The following is a 26,106-nucleotide window of genomic DNA, read 5'->3' as shown; positions in this document are numbered from 1 at the left end:
TGAAACAATACGCCTTTGTGGAATGGCAGCCTGGAGGATAACCTCGTTTATGTTTCAAGGATGACTTTGAAGATATCAGCAGAACAAGGAAGTGTCTCATACAAAACTGATTACAAGGTATCGCCATAAAGATGATCATATTGGATATAATCCTCATGCATCTATCTTAATACAAAACCGACTACAAGGAGTTTTCCTCAACGTCTCTTCCCTTTGCCTCCCTTCTGTTTACCTTTCCCCTTCTTCTTGCCCTTTCTCATCTTCGGTTCCGGCGCATCCCTGCCCGATGGTTTTGGTGCCGCCAGAAGATGCTTCACGTCAAGTATACCATTCTTGAAGTGCCCTTCCGTGGCCCTGAGAACTCGGTCCTCTGGTCTAGTCTTCTGAGCTTTGCTATTCTTGTTATCTCGCTTCCTGAAAATCCCAAGTAATTTTTCCTGCACAAAGTGCTCATGTGTCACTTGTTGTTTACATCCTAAATAAAAAATTGAAGGAGAGGTCAACGAATAAGAAGCATACCTCTTCAATTTTCCTCTGCTCTCGTTTCTTCTGATTCTTCAGAGCTGGCTTCGCCACACTTAATGGTGTACGGTGCTTCTTAATGGCCTGTTGAAAAAACATCCGCATTGAGATAACGAAAACTTTCGACCCAGGATATATAGAGGTAAGAAAAGATATTACCTTCCCACCCAATCCGACCACTCTACGGTTCTCTATTTGCTTCCGTTCCTTCCATGTAGACGCGCCTGAAAACAAATCAACAAGTGAATGTTTGTACATTACTAAATCCTTGGGATCAAAATATAAACCTTCAAGGAAAGATGAGATGAATTGAAGAATGAAAAAACCACATAAATTGAAATCAAACAATTGAACTAAGAAATATATTTTTCCTCTTTCCATCGGAATGAGTTTGAGGCCATTCCACTCCACCAACACGAAAAGTTTATAATTGAAAGAATTTTACGAACAAATTGGAGCACTTTAAAACCAGAAAATAAGAGGATCAAAATGCAGCATTCATTTCGTAGCTGATAGACAAAGTTCATCGCGAAAACAGTCATATTCTAACAGAAGGCTGTATTTTTTCCTAACTCCACAACAGGATGCCAGATTCAGTCCAATCTAGGTTTGAGGAACTAGATGTCAAACTTGTTTAGATGCAAAAACTTCTTGCATAGGATTTAACAGTGTTTCTTTTTCAAATACTTCAGAATTTGATTAACCAATGTGACAGCTTGTATGAATTATGTACCGACAAATCACCAGTTATGACCAAAATGTTCTCTGTAACTTAACATAGTTGGAAAGGCGCAGTATCATCCTCACCTCTAGATGACAACAATGGTACAGACAAGGCATGAGAAAGAAACATTTTCCAAGACTTGTATATGTAGCATAAACAAGATACTTGTGGAGACTAGAACAAACAGTCGAGTAATTACCAAAGAGCTCAACGTCTTTCAACAGCTTCCCAATATCAATGTCAGGCTCCTCATCAGACATGTCAGCAGATTTCTCTACAACTGGCTTCTGGTACATATCCGAAAGACTCGATCCCTAGAAGGGGGACGATGAATATTATGATACCTCAAACAGAATTACTGGATTCTACTGTGAACGAGGAGGAGCTGCAGCACCGTGCTCCAAGAAACCAATACAGTTTCAGAGGGAAGGCGCGAGAGAACACAAGAGACAAACCATGAAGCTGTGCCACTCGTTGCTTGCCGACGGCGCCCCGGGGCGGCGGGGCTTGCGGGCGATGGAGGACGACGGGTCGAAGACCACCTCGGCCGGCGCGTTGGCCGGCCTCGGCTTCTGCCTCCCCTTCACCATCTACTGTTCCTCTCGTACACTACCGAGCGAGGAGGAGCTTTGTCTACAGCGAGGCGCTCGGCGGCGGTGAGAAGCGAAGCGAGTCGAGTCGAGTTGAGAGCTAGGGCTCCGTCGATGGAGGCGGCGAGATGAGTCCGGCGGTGGGCTGATGGGCTCCTTTAGGGGGTCAGTTGGGCTGTAAGAGGGCCGTCACGCACGGTGAGATGAGATCAGATCAGATGGGCCCTTTCTATCCACGCGTTGCCGTATTAGTAGGAGGTAAGTTTTGTATTTTTTGGCCTGTCTATACCACTCGGGTGATTTAAAAGAAAATATCACTCGTATTTCTAACCATCAGATCTAAGGTCTATAATTTAAACTTATAGTAGATGATAGCAGTAATAAAAATTCAGGTGAGAGTGAGGTGGTTCTTACCTGAATTTTTTCGTTACACCATTGAGTAGCCACTTACATTCCTACTTCTTAGCCCATGTATCCTATGTTTGTTCAGGTTTGTGATTCTGAAGGTAAAACTATCGAGGATAATTCCATAATAATAATTTTGGGGTATCCTGGACAGTGGGTGTATGATTGGCGTTCCGGGTGTGCCTGTAGAAGGTTTGTGTGTTTATTGCTCAAGAACACCAGAATTATCCAGGTTCAGACCCCGTAGGGTAATAGTCCTACATCCTGTGTATTCTTCTCCATCCTCCCTCTTTACAGAAGATATCTCTTTTATATTCAAGGAGTAGAAGTCTTATAGGTGAGCCTAACAAAAAGACTCATGCTTGCCTAGAGAAATGATATAAATAATCATTACAAGTATACATGCGTTGTGCTTGCTATGGGTCCCTGCGGCGTCCGTGCCTTCCATCGGTCGCACCCCCGTTTGTCACGCCCGAAGCGCCTGGCCTGCCCTGTCCTATCGCAGGCTTCCCCCACGCGCCTGTTGCACTCTCTGTCATGTCTGCAAGCCCGTCCCACAACAATTAATATTTGCGGGACGAGACATGGGAACTCTGCGCCGACCATACCGCATCAGCCGGAGTGAACTGTCTGGGAAAGGAAAACGCCGTGAGTAGCAGCATTAAATGAGGTTTGACTAATCTAGACGAGTATCTGCCCCGTGACCAGTAAGGACTGGTCGCCGGGAATCCTGCAAAGGCCCTGACCGTGATCGCGCTGGCGTCAACTGGTCGCGTGGGGGTCATGGCCCAAAGAACGAAAGTGGATACTGCCTGATGGGGCCCCCCTATATTCTTTACATCGATAGTAGCCCCACAAGGTCCCTCGCGGATGTGATGATCTGAGCTATTTTTCGTAATATTGTGGTCGGACCCAGTCGTACCACTTGGGCCCTGGGTGAACAAGAGCTTTGCCCAGGGAGTGGTCGGTGACTTGATCCACCACCGTGTCTGGCTTAGGAATTCACATCCTGAGCGGAGGTTAACCGTCTAGAGAGAGAGATCGTGGGGGAGAGAAACCTTGACAATTGTCGACTTTCTCAGAGAGAGAGAGAGAGAGATTGTGCGGGTAACAGCTCTGCGAGCGGTGCCGGTTAGTAGGAGGTCGATTCGCAGCGTCCCGACCAGACCCGCCATGACCTGACACCCTGCGACCAGACCCAAACAGGCCAGGCCTGCCCCGACCAAGCTAGGTACGTCCAAAGAACTCGCAACCAGACCGTCGTGGACCAAGCATCTGTGCAATGTGGGAAGAGGTTGGCGAAGGACTCGTCCACCGCGGAGGCGTTCAAACGTGCTCGCGGGACCCCGAGTACTAGCGGAACCCTAGCCGGGTTGTCTTCCCCGACCGTTCGGTCCGGCGGCTTCGTGAGGACTAGACTTGTGCTTAGCTCCCCGCCACCACAGTAAGTTTCTTTGGGTAGGTATAGATGCTTTGGATTTCCTTTCCTTCCTGATTCAGTAACTTTGTTGTTTGCCAGCCCGTGGTAACCCCTACAGCTCCCGTCACGACTCTTCCTTCGACGCCCCCGCAGGACGTCCCAGTGCCTCTGCCAGCTCTGGCTTTGCCCTTTGGAGTGTCAGCGGCGTTTCTGGTCCCTGTGACACCGGTCGAGGAGTCTGTGCCGGCCCCCGACTTGCTCACTCTAGTCAATCGTATCCCTGCTTATGTTCGCAGACTGATCGAAGAGAAGGAAGCGGTGGCCAACAGGTGTGCCGAGCTGGAGAAACAGCTGGCCCAAGAAAGGGAGGCCAGGCGCTTGCTGCAGCAAAGGTGTGGCGAGCTCCAGTGAGAGAAGGTTGCACTTTCCGCCGAGCACTCCCAGCTCAAGAAGGGCGATCGCACTACCCACCGAGCCGAAGGGCAATCACACAGCCTGGGCCTGGGCCTACGCCATCGAGGTACTGGCGGAAAATTTTTCTGAGCTCCCAGCCACCCTGGCGATGAGAGGTGCATAGGACGTGGCGCAGGCGGTGAGGTCGACTGCGGAGTACATTTTCCGGTGCTACCGCAGTCGCGACAAAAACAAAACAAAACATTTATTTTTTAGATAAGAGGAGCTTTTATTTAATCAAGATAATGAAAACAATCCCAGCTTCTTACATCCAAGATGCACTCAGCTGTACTTATTAAAAGCTTGAAGCCATTGCAAATGACTAACTTCTCCTTTAACATGCAAATAATGAGATAACAAAGTACTTCTAGTGGCCATCAAGGGATAGTTCAGTAACACACTCTTTATGGTAATAGTTGAGAAATATCGCTGTCAAATGATGAAAAATGACAGGTGTAGGTTTGCCCTTCTTTGCGGCAATATGTTTTTGATTTTGTTGGGATCAGGATTCTTTGTGCAATATATTTAATTTAACAAAAGACATTCTTTTCAAATCAAAAGCTTCCCATATGATCAGTGGAAGATGTCATGCCAGTTGGTATGCATATGCACCCAACTTAGCTCTCACTTTTCTCGTGTCCGATTCCTCGGACGGTGAAAGGTAAGGCCGTATATTAATTGCTATTTGCTTGCTTACTACAAATCCACATTTCTTTTGTGCTGCACTATCTCAATTTGGTAGGCTAAAGCCCTAAAACAAAGTTCTCCCTAGTGCCAAAGTGGCTATTTATAGCTCTTTCTTCTCCCATGTTATACCATCATAGGCATATGCATATATAGGACTTATAACACCCTAGGATTCTAGGCCACTTATATTGTAATTAGTGAAGTAACATACTAAGTACAAAGTCTAAGCCTTACAAAAGTATCTTTGATTGTAGTGGGGTTGAACTTAAAGATGCCTTGCATGCATGCAACTCCAGCTTACTTTGTATCGTCTGATTCTCGAGAAGTGGAATTTTAATCCTGCCTACACCTCAAGGCTAGCTCCCAGTACGTTAATAAACTGCCTACCTACAAATTGTAGTAACATATTCATATAGGAGTACATAACAAGTTCAATTTGCTTTTCATTTTTCAGGCAATTGCTTCGGCATTCAAGTGCAGCAAGTACGTACGCTCAGAATAATGTTTCCCTGATGGTACCGCTCAGCCTTTTCGCCAAACTCCGCACCAAAGAAAATGGTGCAGGAGCACTATATATTATAACAAGGCCTAGCAGCCTGTAGACGATTACACTCAGATCGAAAGGCTAAGCACATGGCATGGGGCCTCGCCATGCTTAACTCTTTCGCAAATTAAGAAGGCCGTCTTCTCTCATCAGGTACACACATAAATAAAGTTCTCTAATGTATGTACGGAGGTCGGTTAAATGATGTGCAGGATCAGTGCATTTTCTCTGATGTTTGAACGTATGGTTATAGAAGTTTATCGGCATTTGCTTCGCTATCAGTATGATGGAAGCTTCATATTTGTATTCGCAAAGGAGAAGCATCAACTGTCTGATGGATACAGCCACACGGATTATTAGTTGATCTGTACAAGGAAGATACACATCGTCCAAAATATAATTGTTGTGGATTGTGCAGGTATATGTGTAGCGTTGCATCTGATCAGGTTGCATGCAGCACTTTGGTAAACTGGCTGCAAGTTCAGGAGAAGTGTGGGACGGCCAGGGTGCTCGCCGGCGTCGAGCTGCGCCGGGGACTCATGCAGTGGCAGTGCTTAATGTAGGTGTGGCGGGCGCCACGGTAGAATGTCGCTTACGTTAGCTACTTTTTGTCAGCACTCAGCACTATGCAGTACAGCGACCATGTCGGATTGTTGTCATGAATCAAGGCAGTAAGCAGGGTCCATATTTCTCTTTTGCGTCTATCCACTACTACATAATAAACTATCCATATCGATTCAAAATCGTTATCAGTAGTGATTCTTAAACTATACTGATTACTCGATACTGATAGTCACCGATTATCAATGCTGGTTCTAGAAACAGCACTGAAAGTACTATCAGTGTTAGCACTGATAGTCGGTTTAAAAAATCGACGTTCTAAAAAGTATTGCTTTTTTCAACCAACCAGCAAACGAGGCCCGAGCTATCTCACACGCACACGTAGTCGTCACGTTTTTTCGTACATGTGCGTTCCATTGGATTCAAAGCCGCGACCTCCTCCCTCGTGCGTACATTCCTTACCATCTCACCTATCTCTCATTGCTGATAGCACTACGAGATATTTTCCTTTTTTACCCCTCTTGTCAAAAGTTTATCATGATTATTTTGACATCTAAATTACTTCAAATAAAAACTTATCAACTACAAAATTATAGATCTCATCGAAAGCTATAATTTTCATATAAAGTTTATCTTCATCCGACACAGTATGAAAAGGTTATGAATTTCGAAAAATCAATTATCATCAACTATCAGTGACGGTTCGTGACACGAATCAACACTGATAGTCCCTTCATTATTAGTGCTGGTTGTGGCATGAGCCGGCACTGAAAAGTCACTACCAGTGCAGGTTCTTAGTGCCTCAGTCATTGTTCGCGCGCAGGAGTTTAACAATCGGCACTGATACATCTTCGATAGCGATTTTTGCATAACCGACACTGATAGAGCGCTACTTATGATATACTCTGTAGTAGTGTATCTTCTTATACTTAACGTACTAAGTGCTCCCGAGCTAACCCTGTAGTGATATCAACGGAGTGAACAATAATTTCAGTGCAATATCATACATAATCTACATTGTCAATCAAAATGATTAGGATCAACTTAGAAGATACAAGGATGTGTTTGGTTACTCGAACGAGATTTTGTACAGCTATATCTTATAAACAAGTTGTGTAGAGTCATATGTATTGAAAAGAAGAGTGTTTGATTACTTATATCTGAGGTCACGTGAGCGGATGCAATAAGCTAATTTTCTGTTTAATTGATTGAATTTGAGATCATATGAGTAAATACAAGAGTTGAGATTATGATTGACTAATCGTATGAAAATGATTTTGTAATACTGATAAGTAGGCCCACCTGCATTAGCGGCCGCTCGGTCAGAATAAAGTCGTATATTTGTATCCGCTTATACATAAAAAATAGTAGATACGGGTAACTAAACATATTTTTTTTAAAAAAATTATATGTATTCGCTCATAGAGGCTGACGGAAATTTAGAGAACCAAGCAGACCCTAAATGTTTCCATTCATCTTGGGCATGCAGATGCGCTATTGTTTGCTGTATTTACATAAGGTTGGGCCATGCATGGCTGCTTGCTCCTATACCTAAGTCACTCATTGCAAATTCCTTTTTCCCAGCTTAATTTAACACAAGATAATACGTGATTAATTGTACGAAAGGCAGCCGCCACATTCTTTCCATTGTATCTCAGGGTACTTGTGAAGGAAGCAAGAATATAATATAACCAGATGACATTCTTAAGCATATAGGAGTTCTTATTTTGCTTTGATGTGAACTTCATGCAAAGCCTATAGCCTACGTGCATGGTATAGGGCGAATGTACAGTTTATGAACTTAGGTGCTCTTTTAAAATAACATTTGGAAGAAACTCGTGCGCGGAACTGCAAAATCTATCTATGCCTTCTTTATTCCCTCCCACTCATCCAATTCATTGAAAAATTGCCTAATTAGTAAAGTCTCCATTTCTTTTAGTTAGCGCCAAATAGGAAAAGCTGTTGTAGCAACCACTTGTCTCAAAGTAAACGAATAATAAGCCTTGTTTCCTTAACCCTATAGGTCAAAGTTTCAAGTTGCTGTACGTGAAGTTTGTAAAAAATCTGAAGTGAAGTCATAAAGTGGTAGAGGGCCGAAAAATAGTCTACTTTTTTTTTAAGCACAGGATCTTTTTGCTTGGAGTACTCTTCTTTGGATCCGGAGTTCGAACCCGGACCGATAAAAACACGCCCTTATGTCTTAGAAAAAATCTACAATTTATCATCGAATAACTACTGATTCTATAATCCGCCATCGAATAAATTTTGTTTACTTCTATACCATCGAATAAATGTTTTAGTTCCTTATATGCCATCGGCTTCCGATACTACCCTCCGCTGCACTGTTCATGAACAGTATGGACAGTACTCGTGAATAAAAAAGTCACAAAAAATATGTCGATTTTTGTGCACGCTCTATAATTCATAATCAACCCGTTTTAACTGTATTCACCCAAAAATTTTGTATAGAATTTAAACTAAAATTCTTCAAAATGTACTACTTTTGTAACTTCTTGCAATTTTAAGCCTCATAAAAATTTACAAAAAATCTGAGAAAATTTACTAATATTCCTCTAATGTGATGTAATAATTTCTAAAATTATCTCCCGCGGTGAAAAAATTAGTTCTTTGTAATGCACAGTATTACAAAAGTAGCTCATTTTGAGAAATTTTAGTTTGAATTTTACACAGTATTTTTAGGTGAATACAGTTAAAATGGGTTGATTATAAATTATAGAGCGTGCACAAAAATCGACATATTTTTTTTGACCTTTTTTATTCTCGGGTACTGTTTATGAACAGTATAGCGGAGGGTAGTATCGGAATCCGATGGCATATAAGGAACTGAAATATTTATTCGATGGTATAGAAGTAAACAGAATTTATTTGATGGTAGATCGTAGAATCAGTAGTTATTTAATGGTGAATTGTAGATTTTCTCTATGTCTTACCGGTGAGACGAGTGCTCGTCTGCCAAAGTAGTCTGCTTCGCTAGCTCCTAAATGGAAGTGCTCAGTTTTGTCATCTGTACTGTAAAATTGGCACGCAAATGAATGCTTTCCTGGTGTCGAATCGATCGGACCACTTTGGCACGTAAGTGTAAGAATTTCATTTGGCCGCGGCCGAAACTTTAAGTTTGTTAGGCACGAAACAAAGAGGATTAATAACCTTTTACTTATCATTGATTTTAAAATCGTGAAGGCATGATGAATCGATGCTGTGAGCCTGTGACAAGTCAAACTTGATAACGTAGTTTGTACGGGATTGTTTTGAGATTGCAATATACTCAACATTCCCCTCTCATAGGATGTTCAAGTTTGGTAGAGCCTTTGCAACCTTGCATCTAATCTAATCTCACTTTTGTGAGGACTTTTTAATGTGAAGTCATTGTAATTTGAATGTTAATATGATGCTTTCTTTATGATCATGGAAGGTTCTGATCGAGTGATACCGAACTCCACACTGGGATTTTTCTATTGCTTGGTTGCTTAAATCACAATGCATGAAACTCACAGCATAAGGGCGAGGAGAAATACAAGACCATATACACTTATGCGCTTATCGTAAGTGCGAGTTATACCTAATGCAGTTTTAGAAAGAAAAAAAAACAATTGTATTATCTGATATGTTTCAGGGGTCTGGTGACCAAATGGTCGCAACAGTGGATAATTAAGGTCCTAAAACATACCAGGTGAGCAGCACAATCCTGACAGAACCATTTCTTCTTCTGAAACCTAGTCCTTACAGAACCTAGACAAGACTGGGAGAGTTCAATATGGATTCGATTACGCATTTTCAATCAATAGCTTGGACTTCTACATGAATTGGGCCTTGGGCAATACCAAATGTCCACGTGAACTACTTTTTGAATCAAAGTTTTAAGTTTTTTATAGTGTGAACAGATTTTAGAATCTTGCATGCAATGATGCACATGACTCGATCGCCGATTCGATACTTTGCCTTCGTTGAAGCTTTTAGATCAGGAGGTTAATCATGTACGATCATGGTTGATTAGTTATATTTTGGACCCAACAAGATCGAGCGTACATGATATCAAGATACATATAACTCGCCTGAAGTGTTTGGTAGAGTGCTCCTATCGAGTATCAAGGTACACTACTCACCTTCACCTTCTGTGGTTCCCGTCCAAGATGATTCAGCTATTGTATTTTGTCTAATTTTATAATGTGTTCTGTTTGGTTAATTAGGTGAGCAACATAACATCTTTATGGAAAATCTACATTTTTGTTTTGAGCTAAGGTGCGACTGGATATTGGATATTTCCTTTGAATATTTTAGGATCAAGTTCGAAGTGCCTATAAGATGGAGGGCTCCTGCCGCGTTGATTGATGGAGCTAGCTAGAGAAGGGTGTGTTTAGAGAGTGGGATGAAACGATTTGTTGTACAAAATAACACCAAATGTACCTGCACAAAAAAAGGGTGTATGTATGTGAGAATGTAAGTGGAGAAATGCCTTGGTTTTTATGTGATGAGACATTAACAACAGTTAATATATTTTGAACTTGGTTAACATGTGTTTGTGGATGTTTGTTCTTGTTCATGTCTAATTTAAATAGCTGGTGTTTGGAATTGGTGAATTCTTCTATGTACGTAGAAAAATTACATACACTGGAAGTTCCGGTTTGAATATCGTATATTCCGGTGTTCACCGGAAGTTCCGGTGTGGGCAGTGTATACTCGTCAGACTATTTCTTGCAGAGAGCAATTTTTCGGGACAAATTGAAGATCAATGCACCGGAAGGTCCAGTGAGTGTGGTGGCTACACCGAAGGGTGTCACCGGAATATTTTCAGTGCTGAAGTAGAAATGAAAGCAAACACTGGATGATCCGGTGATGAACTTTGAGAGCGCCGGAGTATTTTCTGCAGGGAGGAGATTTTTGGCGCCAAGTCTGATTATATATGTCAGATAGTCCGATGTTGTAATTGTGAATACCGGAGAAAGCACCAGACCTTTTGTTATAGAGATGTTGCAAGAGGGTGGTTCGGAGGATTGGTACATACCGGATTATCCAGTAATAGATATGAGATCACCAGAAGCTTTCACCGAACCTTTTCTTGCAGAAAGCAAAATTTTCCTGAAACAAATAATGTTACACTTACCGGATGGTCCAGTGTTCAGAAGCATAACACACCAGAACATCTGGTGTTCACGTTTTCTGTAGAATGTGCTCTGAGTTGAAGTTTTTCATTTTGTGCTAATCTGGAGATATTTTGGAGTGTGAAGAAATGTGTTTGCTTGTTTCATGGTGTGCATGTGATGGATGCTTGGCGGTCGACGGCGGATGATTGGGGCTAAGCGGGTGCTTGGTGCCGGACGATCAAGGAGAGCCGGACGGAGTCAATGATGATCCTAACTGTACATATGAAGGTCAAGCAAAGTATGAAACGGAGGATAAAAATGATGTATTAACAAAGTCAACCAAAGGGAATACCGGTGCAAGTGACAATGTGGCCTAAAGGATCAGGAGCAGGAGAAACTTGTCGGCGGTCAAAATCATAAGATGGAAGACATGCGTCATCATCGGAGCACTTGCTTCAGGTGGAAGTAAGTGGCGGCTAGTCACGCTTTAAGAAGCGGGCTAGGGTTTTACGATTTGACCTCAAAACCGTGGGAGGACTAGAGGAGTACGTGACACCATCGCGAAGCTTGCGTCGAGGCGAAGCTAAGTCGTAAAGGTGCCATGACAGTCCGATAAATGAAGAAGAAAATGGATTAAAATACCCTCAGTGGTAAGTAGAAGTGTACTACAAGAGAGTCCTGGGGTATTTTGTAAAAAAGCTAGAAAACTTAGGGGTTAAGTTTCCTAGGCCTATAAATAGAGGGGTCGGGCTATGGAAGAGGATGAACCGGCCATTTGTGCCCCTTGTGCCACCCATATAAGAGCATTGTGTTAGGGTTTTAGTAGAGAGCAGGATGGGTGCTTAACCTATATAATAGGTGAGAATTTTGAGAGAAAATTTTTTATAATCTATTTATAATAGGGATAATCTCTTTGAGTAATGAAGTTTATTTTGTTTCATATGCTTGAATTTCCCTCCTTCTAGTTTCCCTCTCTTAGTTCCTGCTTGTGTGCAAGCCTTTTTTTTCCTATTTTGATTTTCGTTTTTGTTTTTAGGCTGAAATTTCAGCACCTTGTGAGATCATTATTCTAGTTACTAGGGACATAAAATTCGCATACACACGTTTATGTGATGGGATCTTGAATTCTCTTGTCTCTGTATAATCAATTTGGAGAGTTTTATTGCACCGTGTTCTTCTTTTCTTGTTTCTTTGCTAGTTGTGATCTTTCGAGTGATAAGACATATAGATTGATATTAAATAGAACATATGTTTCATATAACATCTATAGTGTTGTATTGCCTCGATTTTATTGTTAAAATTTCTCTCGATTTTTACTTTCGCTTGAGTTTTGAGGTACGTTGGATGATCCAAATAGGAGAAAATTATCGATTTTGTAAAAAAATTGTTGAGACGTCTATTCACTCTTCTAGTCATCAATTTTGTTCCTACAATATATACAACCTGCGAAATGCAATTAAAGGTGCGAGCAGAACCAAACAGTGATCAAACCACATTCTTCAAACGACTAATGCTAATACTCACTAGTTAGGCACATGTATTTTTTTTCTTTTTCTGCTATTGCAAGCATGACGCGCACTCGCGCACACTTCCACACTTGCATACATTACGCCCTATCACATGCCTACATATTAAACTGCTGAAAGAACTCTGCGCGTGTGTAAATGGTGTGAACAGATATTTAAAGCCCAGTGGGTGGAGTCATACTCTCACATAGCTCTATCAGTGTACAAGAGATTGTTCCAGCTTCACGTTGAAATTAAATGCATAGACCTACAAATAGTAGCTCCCATAAAATAATATTTTAGATGCTCAAATCTTATACAATATTTGTGTCGATGGTTAATCCTAGATAATGATTTTAGATGTACCGATCGATAGATGTGTGAACGATGCTTACGGTATGATGAACTTAAGAACAACAAGGCTATCTAGGTTATGCCTCCTGAAAGATAACAATCTTATATCTTGTGTATTTTATTATAAGTATTTATGAACTGGTTACATATGAATTTCTTCTCCTTTATATACAAGAGAAGAAAAACTTACAAGAAGACCTCTTTTAGTAGGCTCATACCTAGCTAAGTATTCTTTTCTCAGGTCATCACCACGCAGAGCGTGCGCACTGCACCTTGCGCCGGTGGTACTACGGGGCCCATCCCATCCTCTTGGATGCCACCACTTTTACTTTACCTCAGTAGCCCTCCCTGTCCCCTCGCTGTGAGCTGCAAGCTTATCTTCCAAGTTGTTCCATCATAGCCTTCCACGAGTCCACCGCTGAACTCATTCACTTGCCTGATTGTTCTGCAGACCCTGCCCCATTTGTCGCGCGGCGCCAAGTCGATCCGCAAAACCCCACTCTATAGCATTTAATGCTACGGGATGAGGCACTGTCCATCTGTGCCGGTCGCGACTTTCTTCGTTGAAAAAGGTGTCTCGGGAAAGAAAATACTTGAGTAGAAATCAATAAATGTGATTAGACAGGTTAGGTATGGACATCCCGTGACCAGTAAGGGCTAGTCATGGGATCACAATACATCGCAAGGAGGCTGATCGCGCAAGCCTTGCGCTGGTCGAGCGAGCCTTGACATTGTCGTGTAATGGATCAAGGTTAAGAAAATATCCCTGTCGGTTGCCATATCCCTCCTGGGATCCATTAGCCAGAATGCCCCTTACTCAATACTCCAACAGTAGCCCCTAAACTCCCTCGCGGATGTGGTTGTCTGAGCGGTTTACCGTGTGGTCGTTGGTGGACCTGGTCATACCACCTGGGCCCCAGGTGAACAAGCGTTCACCCCGGGAGTGGCCAGTGACGCAGTCCACTTTCATGGTGGGCCCATAAAACTGCATCCCAATGGGAGGTTTTAAACTTCCAGAGAGAGAGAGTAACATCATGGGAGATAGACATTGATTTCCGTCGAACCTAAGGGAATTTCAGTTCCCCAAGCGTGACCTTTCGAATCATAAAACGGTTGGGCTCCGCGAGACAGTTGGGATATCACGTTGGCCCTATAAATTGGGAAGCCAAAACTTGCTCATGAATCCTTTTGCCATCCCCCATAGCCCCCAAGCCCTTGCACTCAGAGCACATCATCTCCATCTCCACATATGCTCCTACCGCAACTCCTATGGCATCACGCACCGAAAAAGAGCCTTAGTTCCTCAAGTCCAGGTGCACCACTGTAAAGCTGAAGCTGATGTACGAGAGTCACCTGCTCCCGCGCCACCTGTCTTCCTGGTACCGCCCTGGTGGGATGTCCCTTCTCCCCGCCATGGGGAGATTGTAATGTTCGCCTCATTTTTCCTGGCGGGCCTCGTTCCTTCCTTCTCCGAATTCTTCACCACCGTCATCTCATTCTATGGCATCTACCACCCCCACCTCAACCCCAATTACATCATCATGCTAAGCGTCTTCGCTCATTTGTGCGAGAATTTTATTAGGGTCGAGCCATGTCTTGACCTTTTCAGGTACTTCTACACGGCCAGGTTACATACCAAGATAGGTACCAAAAGCTGTGACTTTCATCTCCGTGACGGTGTTGTAGGCTCCTACATTGAGTTGAGCCTCAAGTTGTCATGGTCGGGCTGGAGGGAGGAATAGTTCTACATCTCGAACAAAGATTCCTTGGATAACCTCTGCGTGCCGGATGCGCTGGCATGTTTCAACGAGAATTAGGGGAACTCCCCTACATCGACTCCAGAACTACTGACCCTCACCGCTCGGATAAAATAGCTTGCGAATGTCAGGCTATCGGGATCAGATGTCGTTCGCGACTTCATCAAGCGCCGGTTGTGCCACTTGTCGAGGAGAGCACATCTGGTCTATCAGTACACCAGAAGTGACGACGCCACCTGGGAGAGCCCCACAGGTAACGTCACAGTAGTCCTCATGGCGCTCATTGCTGGTCATGCGGTGTCTTAATATTCCCCTCATCCAGATCTCCTTGATGACGTCGTTGACTTGCGGGTCAAATTACTAATGGCGATGGCCACGATGAAAGGTGGCCCTCCATGCAATGCTCCTCTGTTGTGCGATCTCCTTCCGTCGGGGAGGGCTCAGATCAAACTGGTATGCTTGATATTTTCTTAGGAGTTCTATCTCCAAATCTTCTCCGGGATTAGGGTTTCACGGTTTGTGTTATCGCAGAATCTTCCCAAGGTTGATGTATTGTGTCTGGTAATTGACGAGGTTACAGAAGTTGCCCGGGAGATTGATCTTGATGCTCGCATGCCCTCTCCACCGCCCAGCACCGCCTTGGACGACCACCACTCTATTCGCGATGTCAGCTCGACTGGTCGTGGACATGACCAGATTGCACAGAGTAGGGTAGCGATCGCGAGTGGCGCCGATCAGTCGAGGGTCAGCCAGCATCGTTCCAACCAGACTCCTTTTGACCAGGCACGCCCTGACCAGACTCGGAGCGGTTAGGCTACCGGTGGCCAAGCGTCCACAAGGAAGAGACCGATGGACGATTCATCAACCGCATAGACATTCAAATGTGTTTGTGGGACGTCGAGCACCAGTGACTCGTTGGCAGAACTGTCTCCCCTGACTAGCTGGTCCAACGGCTTTGCAAGGAACAGACTCGTGCTTAGGTCTCCATCATCATGGTAACTTCTCTGGTTAGGCGCAGGCGCATTGAGTTTCCTTTTCCTTCCTGATTCTGTAATTCTGTTGTTGATGCAGTTACTCGACCACACCTACGGCCCCAATCATAATCCCCCCGTATCAGCATTTTAGCACGGTGTTCCAGTTCCCCTGCCTGCAACAACATCAACACCGGGAGCACTAGTCATAGCTCCCAAGCTTTCAGAACCGGTCGTGGAGCCCTTTCCAACCTCTGGCCTGCTTTCTCTGGTCGCCCGCTTCCTGGCCTCTATCCACAAGCTGATTGAGGACAAGGAAGAGGCAACTAGCCGATGCGCCGAACTGGAGAGGTAACTAGCCAAAGAAAAGGAGGCAGGTCTCTTGCTTTAGCAAAAGTATTTTGAGCTCCAGCGAGAAAAGGCCGTGTTTGCCACCAAGCAATCCCAATTTAAGGAGGATGAGCGCACCAACCACGACATTCTCCAAGAGGCCTTGAAGGCGCTGAAGGATCCCTTGGAGAGCCTCGGGTTAAGGGCCATCAAGTCGAAGGACCAGCACACAGCCCAGGCCTTTGCCTACAGTATTAAGGTTCTCTTGGAGAAGTTTTTCAAGCTCTCGGGTATTCTGGCGGCGAGGGGCGTGGAGGATGTGGCGCAGGCAGTGAGGGACGTGGCAGGGTGCATTCTCCGGTGCTACCGCAGCCGCGATCCCAACTTCAACCTCGACCTCATTTAGGAGGGGGCTGCGGTCATCGGACCAGAAGTGGAGGAGAGGCTGCAGGAGTAGTGCTGAGGAGCAGTGGATTACGTGGAGTCTGTTTTTCAGGTGGAGGCCACCGAGGAGTAAAGACTAGACTATATCTTAGGTTTTGTAATATATCTGAATGACACTTTTAACTTCTCTGATTAGACTGCACCAGTGTTGTGGTTGTAAAATCCAGTTGACCAAGCCTCCTCGTCGCTCCAAGCCCCCGACCACGCCTGTAGATGGAGTGCGGCCAAGACTGACTAGCCCACTTACCCGCACAGAGCCCCCAACCACGTCGACCGATGGCCTTGTTCACCAGCGTAGTCTGGGAAGTTATGGCTAAGTGCAAGCTTGGGTTTGTGGTCGAGCGAGAGATCTTGCAGATGGATCTCAGAGGTGCACCAGTCCTACCACTCTTTATTCATGTGTAGTCCTCGGTTGGCAAAGTGAGGCTCGATCAGCCGACTCCTACATAGGTTGTGACTTGTTCCTTGACTATCTTATCGGGAGGAGCTGTTCGCAGCATGGAGAGACCTAGAGCAGATAACTTGAGACACTGACCAGCAGCAAGTATATTTCTATGATTGCTTGAGTCGTGCTTTTGCACCCTTCGACTCACTGCTGTAGATCGCTGATGTTCAGGTTTGCCCCACTCTCGGAGACACAGTGACTGGTCACATCGACTGGTTTTTGGTGACCTCCGAGGAGGCGAGTGGCCTTGAGGACAATTTACGCGTGACGGTGGGTGACCACTTGTTGGATGTCAGAACCACCCGCGCCTGTCTTGCCCTAGCCTGCATCCACAAGCATTTTCCGGATATTTACCTTATCTCGTCGGTCTCTGGGGATTTTGGAGGATCCATGAAGACCACAGAGGAGCTCCATGACCTTGCCGATTCGTATCTGCCTGTAGTCCGCTCCCTTCTTTTGTCTGTTCAGTTCAAACCACTGCCCTATATTTTTGGGTCCCATGTATACTGAATATACTGTTTAGAAATATCCCCTGGGAACTGCCCGAGTGGTCACTTTGTAATGAAAGGACTAGTCTTCATGTAAATTTCTCATGTGTTCAAGTGGCGAGTAGGTTCGGGGTGCTTGCTAGCAAGGTTCATGGTGCTTAGGATGGCCCTTAGCACGACAAGCCCTTTGGGGGTGACCAACGCTCGATCCGATCTAGAACTTGTGGCCTCGTGGTCATCATCCCTTGGACGCCTATACCTTTGACACTGCGCGAACAACAAATTTTGACTCACACTCAATCGATATGATGGATCGGGTAGAAAAAAACTTGTACGCTGCATAAAAACAAACTACAAAACCTAAAAGCTCTAGCCCCCGACCGTCTGGTCAAGCCTATGAATCGGAAAAAAACTTACAATTTTGTGAGACTGTTCATACTCGGGTTATCCTGCAAAACAGTGTCTGGTTTTTTAATTTAAAAAAAACTCACAAACCATGTTTTCTGCTAGTCCAGATGATCATACAAAATAGAAAAATAGGCTTGTCTTCTAGCAACCTTAAATATAGAACTTGTGTTCCACGAGTTTGTGTAATTTGTGGCCGGCTTCTGTGGCTAAGTTGACCGTGTTAGGTCAGGAAATGCAGACCAATTTGTAGGACCCCTCCCCTTTGGGGATGAGCCTTTTATGACATGCTCTATTCCTGGACTCGTCTGAGGTCGAGGTTATGTATGACCAGTGGCCGCTCTAGCACCCTATGGTCATGGCAGCGCATGAGATCCTGTTAGTATCGGGTTACCCGAATTTTGAGCATGTTTACGGGATTCTTCGCTCGGGCTTGTATTGTCCTCTCGCCGCGATTCCTGGTCATCGCGCGAGTAGTTGGTCATTTGAGGCAACTGACGTGCATTCTCCAATGGGAGAATTGAGTCCCGTTTATTCGTAATTATGCAGTTTGGATGGGCAAATCGCACTATCACTGCTCGTGTGAACCTAATCGCTGCTGTGGCGACAAATTTCTTGACAGGCTTAGCCTCGATCCTCTTAGTGAATTTGAAGACTACCACGAACAGGAATTCAAAACCGCCTGGGGCTTTTAGGGAATGTTCCCACAATAACAAGCCCCCAGACAGTGAAAGGACAAGAGAGTGGTATGGTTTGTTGTGCTTGTGCCAGCAGTTTGGTATGCCAACCATGGTTCTGACATGACCTGCACTATTTCACCAGCTCGCAAGCATCTTGAAGGGTCGTGGACCAATAAAATCCTTATCGGAACGCTTTCTCAACCAGAGTGTGGTACGAAGCGTGGCTACCACATATGGCTCCGAGGATGTCGGGGAACGTTGTGCTCCCCCCTTGCTGAGTTATGTATTTTAGTAAAAAAACTGTTGCTCTTTTGGTGGTAGATGCGTCCCTCTACTCATGAGTATTTGTGGTCCTATCACGTGACCCTTTCTACTGAAACATCTTTGTCAGGGGTTGCATGATTTTGAAGGTTGTTTAGATCTAATCCATCCAAGTCGTACCTAAATCGAGCAGGGTGACCACATGATAGCCACTCGAGGTCGACAGCACCAAAGGAGGCGTTGCCTCCAAAGGTGTTGCCTCTAGAGCTCTGTTTCCAAACAGAGCATCCCTTCCATGTTGGTCTAAGACTGCGGTTGGTGGTCATGTGAATCTTTTTTCAAAGACTCCGACCGGAACAGGTGCATAAAAAGAGGCTAGACAGGCCAGCTCATCGGCTAGAAGAGGCATCACTGTCGGTTGGCAACCCGCTACTGATAGTGCTCAGACTATTATTATTGTTTGTCCACTGCTGGTTCCAAAACTGACGGTGACATGAGTTGTTAGCTGGCAGTGATATGCTGTTCTGTAGTAGTGTAGCTACCTCCTGATTAACCACTAGACGGAGAGGAGGGAGTAGCGGATAATGAGTAAGGATGAAAATGAAACGGTAAATAAAATTAATAATTCTTAATTAATTGGAGCTTATTTTCAACAATTTCCGATAGAAGCAACCCGTAAACGATATTCCGAGGAAACGAAAACAGTAAAAGATAGAGGAGATGATACAAAAACAGTTTTGGGCCTTTCCAATCGTTTTCGAGTTTTCCCGTTTTGGGTCAAAAATTTCTGCTGATATTTATCCGTTTGTAGCCCAATCTACAATCTATGTCTCTCTTGTCATGGTTGGCCCACTGAAGTTAGCCCAATTCCCTACCAGATGGCCTTCCAACACTTTGCACGCCATTCTGGCCTAGTTTCAGCCGCTCCCGGTCCCAGACATCCAGACGCCCAGACCACTAGATGGCCAGACGCATCTCTTCCTAGTTCAATGACGCCTAGGGTTCCAGCCACTGCATGCCCGCACCAGCACGCTGTCTCTCCTCGGCCTTGGCACCTCCGCAGCTCTGCCCAGTCGACGCTGCCTGGCCGCCTCGACTTCATGCACTCACTCTGAGTCAGACAGTCGCCTTCTGATGCACTAGCGGCTCTAACTCATCACCGCCTTCCGACGTGGATGCCGGCCCGCGAGGATGACACTGGGTGGAGAAGACCCATGTCGAGGACTCAAGGAACCACCTGCGCCTCTCGACTTGCCCATCATTCCGAACGCGCCGGCCACGAGCAATGCAGGTAAGCTGAACATCTCTTCTACTTAATTGCAGTCTACAAATAACTTGACAATTGCCATTGTCGGATGGATCGACCTCTTTTGGATTTTATCATGAGGATCCATGGTTTGAGAAAATATACAAGAATACAAATGTCTGATACATTACGAGAATTTTATTTGATGTCTTTTTGTTCAGATGCTGTAGGTTGTAGCTTATTGCAAATAATAATGATGGAAAATCTTAAAATGTTGGTGACTCCTTGGATCTACTGGGCAGCATTTCAGTTGCAATTTAAGAATTTGTCCTCAGAATGAATGTGCTTATGAAATGCCTTTAGTAGTATAGATTTGGTTCTTGTGTTTGATAGTTAATCCCCCGATCACTTGTGCATATTCAGTAATGGTGCTGATCTATACCTGATCAATTCAGTAATGGTGAACTCTTAGTCATTCTGTAGCTGATCATTCGCATTTGATTGCATAGTACACATGTGATTCATAGTTATTTTTGTTTGATAGGAACTGGTCAGAACAAAGTGATGCCTGCTGCAAGTGCAAGTGAAGCTGCAAGTGTTAGTGTAAATGGTATGTTCACGTCATCTACAACATCTGTGGTCATGAACTTCGTTAGAACTTGTGAATCCTGTGGTGATGATGCTTTGTTATGCTTTGAGATGCTTTGTGAAAACTTGTTTTGTGTTAAACATAAGTACTTATCTATTCTCTCTTATAAATTACACTACTACAAAAAGGCATAAGAGTGCCGGTTCAAAAACAGCTTCAGTGCCGTTTTTTCAACCGGCACTCTTTACTCAGCACTAATAGTCAGTGACTATGACTATCGGTGCCAGTTCTGGAACCGGAACAGAAACTCAGCATCACTGTCGATTCGTGGGCGTGAAAGTGCATCGGGAACCAAAAAAGAAAGAAAATGAGCCAACTCGACGAGCCGGCTCGGCTACTAGTACCACCGCGCCAGCTCTGACCGCACCACCGACGGCGCTCTGTATTGCCGCGCTCGACTCATCTCAAACATAAGAACACATCTCAAACACAATAATACAATCAAATCGACTCATCTCTCATCCATATTCGAACACAAAACACTACACTACAGCGCAAACCAGCGCGAACAAACAAGATGCATGAGCTCTACTAGTCTACTGCAGCTATGCTCTTAAGCAAGGTCGGGTCCTGTTGCTGGGAGAGCAGAGCCAGCACCCGATGGTAGCTCTCCATCGCTGCCCTGTTCTTGAACCTCAAATGGACTTCAGCTCCTTGCAACTCTCAAAAGTAGTAGCATCTGAACAACAGAACCAGAGAAAAAAAAACAAATCACACAGATCTAGAGCAAGGTGCGCAAGAACTAAAGCAAGTGTGTGTGCACGCGCGCGGGTGATGCATGGCGTACCATGAACTCGTCAAACTCGTGGTCGAGGCTGACCTCCCCGATGGCGGAGGCGGTGGCGCACCTCTCCTGGCCGATCTCCTCCAGTAGCGTTTCACCTCTCCTAGGGCCCGGGCATCCACCAAGAAGAGGATCGAAGCTACAGGCAACGGGACTGCACCGTTCTGCAGCGCACAGAGGAGAGATGAGAGAGAGAGGAGAAACGAGAGGAAGAGAGAGTGAGAGATGGTGGAAGAGATAAGGTTGAGCTTTTTTTTTTTTGATGCACAGCTGTGAGTGCTGCTGTTTGAGCTCGTGACTGAGTGACGGACGCGAGCCAATACGCCATTTGATAGAAATTTCAGGTCCGTCCGTATCATTGCCGGTTCTTAGCGGCTCACTTATTTTTTGCGCGCGGGAGATTAAGAACCGGCACTGATACATCTTCAGTCATGATTTTTTACAACAGGTACTGATAGGACGCTACTTATAGCATGTTCTGTAGTAGTGCTAAAGCATGTGTATTTTCGTTTATCTTTTATGATGTCTGTAATTTGTGAAATGTGGATCAAATATATGGTATTGTACTGCCGTAGTTCATGTTTTTCTATTCTAAATTATTGATTCTCGATCAATATCAGCATGTTTATGTCTATAATATCGTTTTAGATTTTTTTCTATAATACTGATGTTGCATTTGTTTCTGATACTTTCATTATTGTATTTACTTCTGAGAGAAAATATGAAAATGAAAGTGGTTGAGGTTTTACCGATGGTTTCGGAACCGTTTTCATCCTTAATAACGGGGCCGCGATCGCATCTCGCTCGTTGTGGTGTGTGTATGCTCGTTTGTTGGTGCAGTTGTAGATAGGTACTATTTGAGCCGATCCGAAAGGAGCATGAGGGATTTTAGGAGGTTCGGTGGAGGTATCGTTGCACTCGCCGCTTAGCCAGCTGAGTAGTACTAGTAGATCCAATTCGCGCGCGCATCGTTCAGTTCGCACGTACGTGTGTGTGAAGAGAGATGAACCGCTTCGCCGAGACCGAGGGGAAGAGCGCGCACGACCCGCTGTACAGCCCCCGCAGCGCGGCGAGGGCCACGACCACCGGCGACTTCACCGTCGGTGAACCGATCCCGGGGCCGCTGATCGTGGGCGCAGGACCGGCGGGGCTGGCTGTGGCGGCGGCCCTCGCGGTGAACGGCGTGCCGTACCTGGTGCTGGAGCGGCACGACTGTATCGCCTCGCTGTGGCGCCACCGCACGTACCGCAGGCTGCGGCTGCACCTGCCCAAGCGCTTCTGCGAGCTGCCGCTCATGCCCTTCCCGCCAAGCTTCCCCACGTACCCGACCAGGGAGCAGTTCCTCGACTACCTCGAGGACTATCGCCGCACGTACGGCATCCTCCCGATGTTCGGGCAGGCCGTCGTCAGCGCCGAGTACGACGGGGAGTTCTGGAGGGTGCGCACCGAGAAGGTCATCACGGCGGAAATCGACGGCGAGGAGGCCGTCCTGAGCACCACCACAACGGAGCACCGGTCCAAATGGCTAGTCGTCGCCACCGGCGAGAACGCCGAGCCTGTCATGCCGGAGATCGACGGCATCGAGACCTTCAAGGGCCAGGTCATGCACTCCAGCGACTACCGCAGCGGCGAGGGCTACAAAGGCAAGAAGGTGCTCGTCGTCGGTTGCGGCAACTCCGGCATGGAGGTGTCCCTCGACCTCTCCAACCACAATGTGCAGACCTCCATGGTTGTGCGTGACAGGGTGAGAGAAGTTGTCATCGATATGATCGTTTTCTCTTTCGTTTGTTTTCGTGTCTCCGATGTTTGTGATTCTCTATTTTCTGGTACTTTTCATCTTTAATTTATTCCTTGGTTGGCTCAGATGGAATATGGATTTAAGTAATAATTGTGCATGATCACTAGCGAAAGAATTCGATAATTTGAGGTTTTGTTTTGCTAATACTAACATTAGCGAAAAGATGCACGCACAAAATGAACAGATTAAGCAAAGATGATATTTGCATCTTTTCCATCGGTGCAACTTTTCTTCTTCTTTTTGTTCATGTTACAATGCCGCATAAACCTGTAATTATTATAACCAAGTGCTTGATCTTAGTTGGCATCACACTTACCTCACGTGTTCATACACTTCTCGAAGCGCAATAATTTTCTAGTCCGTTTCTGATCTCACTGCATGTGTTAACCTCACTTTTCTTTTTCTATTCCAGTAAAAAAAAAAAGCACACAGGCTACCTAGAGCCCATGCCATGCCAAGAAAGACGTTGTGATTCTCTAAGGAACTTTCTTGGGATTCATGAGCATGCGCTTGATCCTTTTCAAGGATAACAGAAAAACAATACCACCTAGATTTTCTCCAGAGCAGTATGAATTTCCAAACCGCTTCAGTACGTTAGCCATATAAATTAGAGTACTACTGATAAGCCGTTTGGAATGTTATTAACGGCTAGCAAGAAACTCGCGTCGTCGGGATTGGCCCCTCTTATATGCTTTATGTATATACTATTCGATCTATATTTGTGCTCCCTTTTTTTTCCTTATTGGAATGTGATTTACTAACCATTACGCAAACTACTTTGATGCCGATAAGCATATGCATATGGAAGCTGCACCAAGTTGTTGATCCCACGCACTTTGCAAAGTTGTAGTGCTACAACCTAAGCCAGCGCTTGCAACTAACAAGATATCAGCGAAAGGCAGCCTCCAAGTGTTTGGGCCCCAAGACCTGCCTTTTTTTTCCCCACTTTTGCTTACTTCGTTTATCTTGAATCCGTGTCACAGACAAAAAAACAAGCTAGAGCCACTTTGATTTGCTTCCCCTTTCGGTGTTAGTTTATAGTTTACAGATGATCATTTCTTCAACTGATTGTAACTGTAATTGGTGCACTACCAACCTCAGCTCCGTTCTGAAATAGAGGAAACCTGATGATATCTTTTGTGATCCTTCCAGGTGCACGTCCTGCCTAGGGAGATCATGGGGTGCTCCACTTTTGGGCTGTCTGCGTGGCTCCTCAGGTGGCTACCTATTCAGACGGTCGATCGGATCCTCCTCCTCCTGGCACGCCTCGTGTTTGGTGACTTGGCGCCCCTCGGCATCACTCGTCCTAGCCTTGGCCCAATGGAGCTCAAGAGAGTCTCCGGGAAAACGCCGGTGCTCGATGTGGGAACCATAGCTAAGATCAAGTCTGGAGATATCAAAGTAATTGTTAAGTAATCTCTTTATTAGATGTTGTTGTGATTATACTTAACTTTTTCCCTAATTGGATAGCCTCGTGCTATTGTTTGTTGTGCATTTGTCAGGTGTTCCCAGCAATACAACGTTTCCTAGGGCATGGCGTGGAGTTCGTTGACGGCAGGATCGAAGACTTTGACGCTGTCATCCTTGCCACTGGTTATAAAAGCAATGTGCCATATTGGTTAAAGGTATATATAGTATAAATATATCATGCACATGTCACTTTTCTTTGTCGTATGCCATGGGCTCCGTTGCAATTGGTGGTATATTATCGAGTTAAAAGAGAACGTGCTGTAGTTAATTAAATGAAAATGTGTACATATAGTTGCATAGTGGAAATTATATATCAATCTAATCAGCTTTAATTTGTTTATTTATACATAGGAGAAAGAATTCTTCTCGGAGAAAAATGGATTTCCACAAAAACCAAATGGATGGAAAGGGGAGCGTGGCCTCTATGCTGTTGGGTTCTCGAGGCGTGGCCTCCTGGGCGTGTCCATGGACGCCACCAAGGTTGTAGATGACATTGTGCAGCGTTGGCGTGACATAGGCTATGGAAGGCACAAGATGAAAATGATGTCAGAAGAGCCAATGAATGAAGCCCCCTTCTCCTCTAATTTGAATTTTTTGTGAATATGTGTACTAGTCTACTTTATGTTTCATTCTAACTGATAGATACGCTAGAAATTAAAAAAATAGGCTAGCTTATTTATCAGCACACCTGTATAGTTGAATTAGGTTAGTACATGTAGAATTTTTTTCCTCGTTATTTCCATAATGTAAATAAGCCATCCTATAGTTATTCATTCGTTGCATTTTAGTTTTGCCCTAACTTTATAGGAATAGGGCATGCACTTGAGAGGGCTAATTTCTTTATCTTCCGTCCTTTTTTTCATGAAATAATATTTATTTTACTATTTTGGCAAATGATGCATGTATGTCATGTAAGTGTTATTTTTATTCTTATTTTCTCTAAAACTCGACTAAGAGTAGATATGTTCACCTATTATTAATATGTTGGAGGTGCGAATCCACCCTGGTTCGTTGGGTGACAGCTGCCCTCACTAAGCAATGTTTCTCAGGGACAATCTAAAATATCAAATAAAGTATATGGTTTTTTTTCCCGATAATAAGTTGATAGGGTGCGTGTCCATCCTTCAATATCCATGCATGGTTACCTATAATTTTAGTGTGGTCTTTCTTATGCGTATCTCAAATTACACTTGGCATTTTCTTTGTGTATAATGCTCATAATTATATGTCCGTCATTCTAGATCGATCACTATGTATTCTAAGGGACCACCGCCACTAGCACCATCAGACACCGTACCTCTTTGTGACGTTAGCCCATGGATCTGCATTCAATCATCAGGTACCGGCTGAGAGAGGAATAAAATGCAAAGATGTTTCTCAGACCTATGCCATGTCCTAGTTGAAGTCGTCTGCGTCACTGTTGTGTGCTGTCCCTGATCATGTACACACATATATACTCCACTAGTACTTATTCTACTCAGGAAAATATTCCTGAGCTTGCGCGCATACAT

The 26,106-nt window shown here is 44.7% G+C and overlaps 2 protein-coding genes across 2 annotated transcripts; one reads left to right on the top strand and one right to left on the bottom strand.

The window, feature by feature from the left end:
- Positions 1 to 1,963, bottom strand: LOC133892613 (uncharacterized). The gene is made up of 5 exons (XM_062333497.1): positions 1,702 to 1,963; positions 1,446 to 1,560; positions 682 to 746; positions 520 to 606; positions 1 to 437 (listed from the first exon to the last, which is right to left on the bottom strand). The coding sequence occupies exons 1-5, from the start codon at positions 1,834 to 1,836 to the stop codon at positions 198 to 200; spliced, it is 642 nt and encodes a 213-aa protein (XP_062189481.1). The 5' UTR covers positions 1,837 to 1,963; the 3' UTR covers positions 1 to 197.
- A 20,283-nt stretch (positions 1,964 to 22,246) lies between these two features.
- Positions 22,247 to 25,633, top strand: LOC133892606 (indole-3-pyruvate monooxygenase YUCCA4-like). The gene is made up of 4 exons (XM_062333485.1): positions 22,247 to 23,071; positions 24,278 to 24,526; positions 24,628 to 24,750; positions 24,947 to 25,633. The coding sequence occupies exons 1-4, from the start codon at positions 22,331 to 22,333 to the stop codon at positions 25,193 to 25,195; spliced, it is 1,362 nt and encodes a 453-aa protein (XP_062189469.1). The 5' UTR covers positions 22,247 to 22,330; the 3' UTR covers positions 25,196 to 25,633.
- Positions 25,634 to 26,106: the final 473 nt, after the last annotated feature.

The sequence above is a fragment of the Phragmites australis genome, chromosome 2, assembly GCF_958298935.1.
Source record: "Phragmites australis chromosome 2, lpPhrAust1.1, whole genome shotgun sequence".
Classification (NCBI taxonomy): Eukaryota; Viridiplantae; Streptophyta; class Magnoliopsida; order Poales; family Poaceae; genus Phragmites; species Phragmites australis.
Note: the sequence above shows the minus strand (reverse complement) of the source record. Positions and strands in the feature narration are given on the sequence as shown.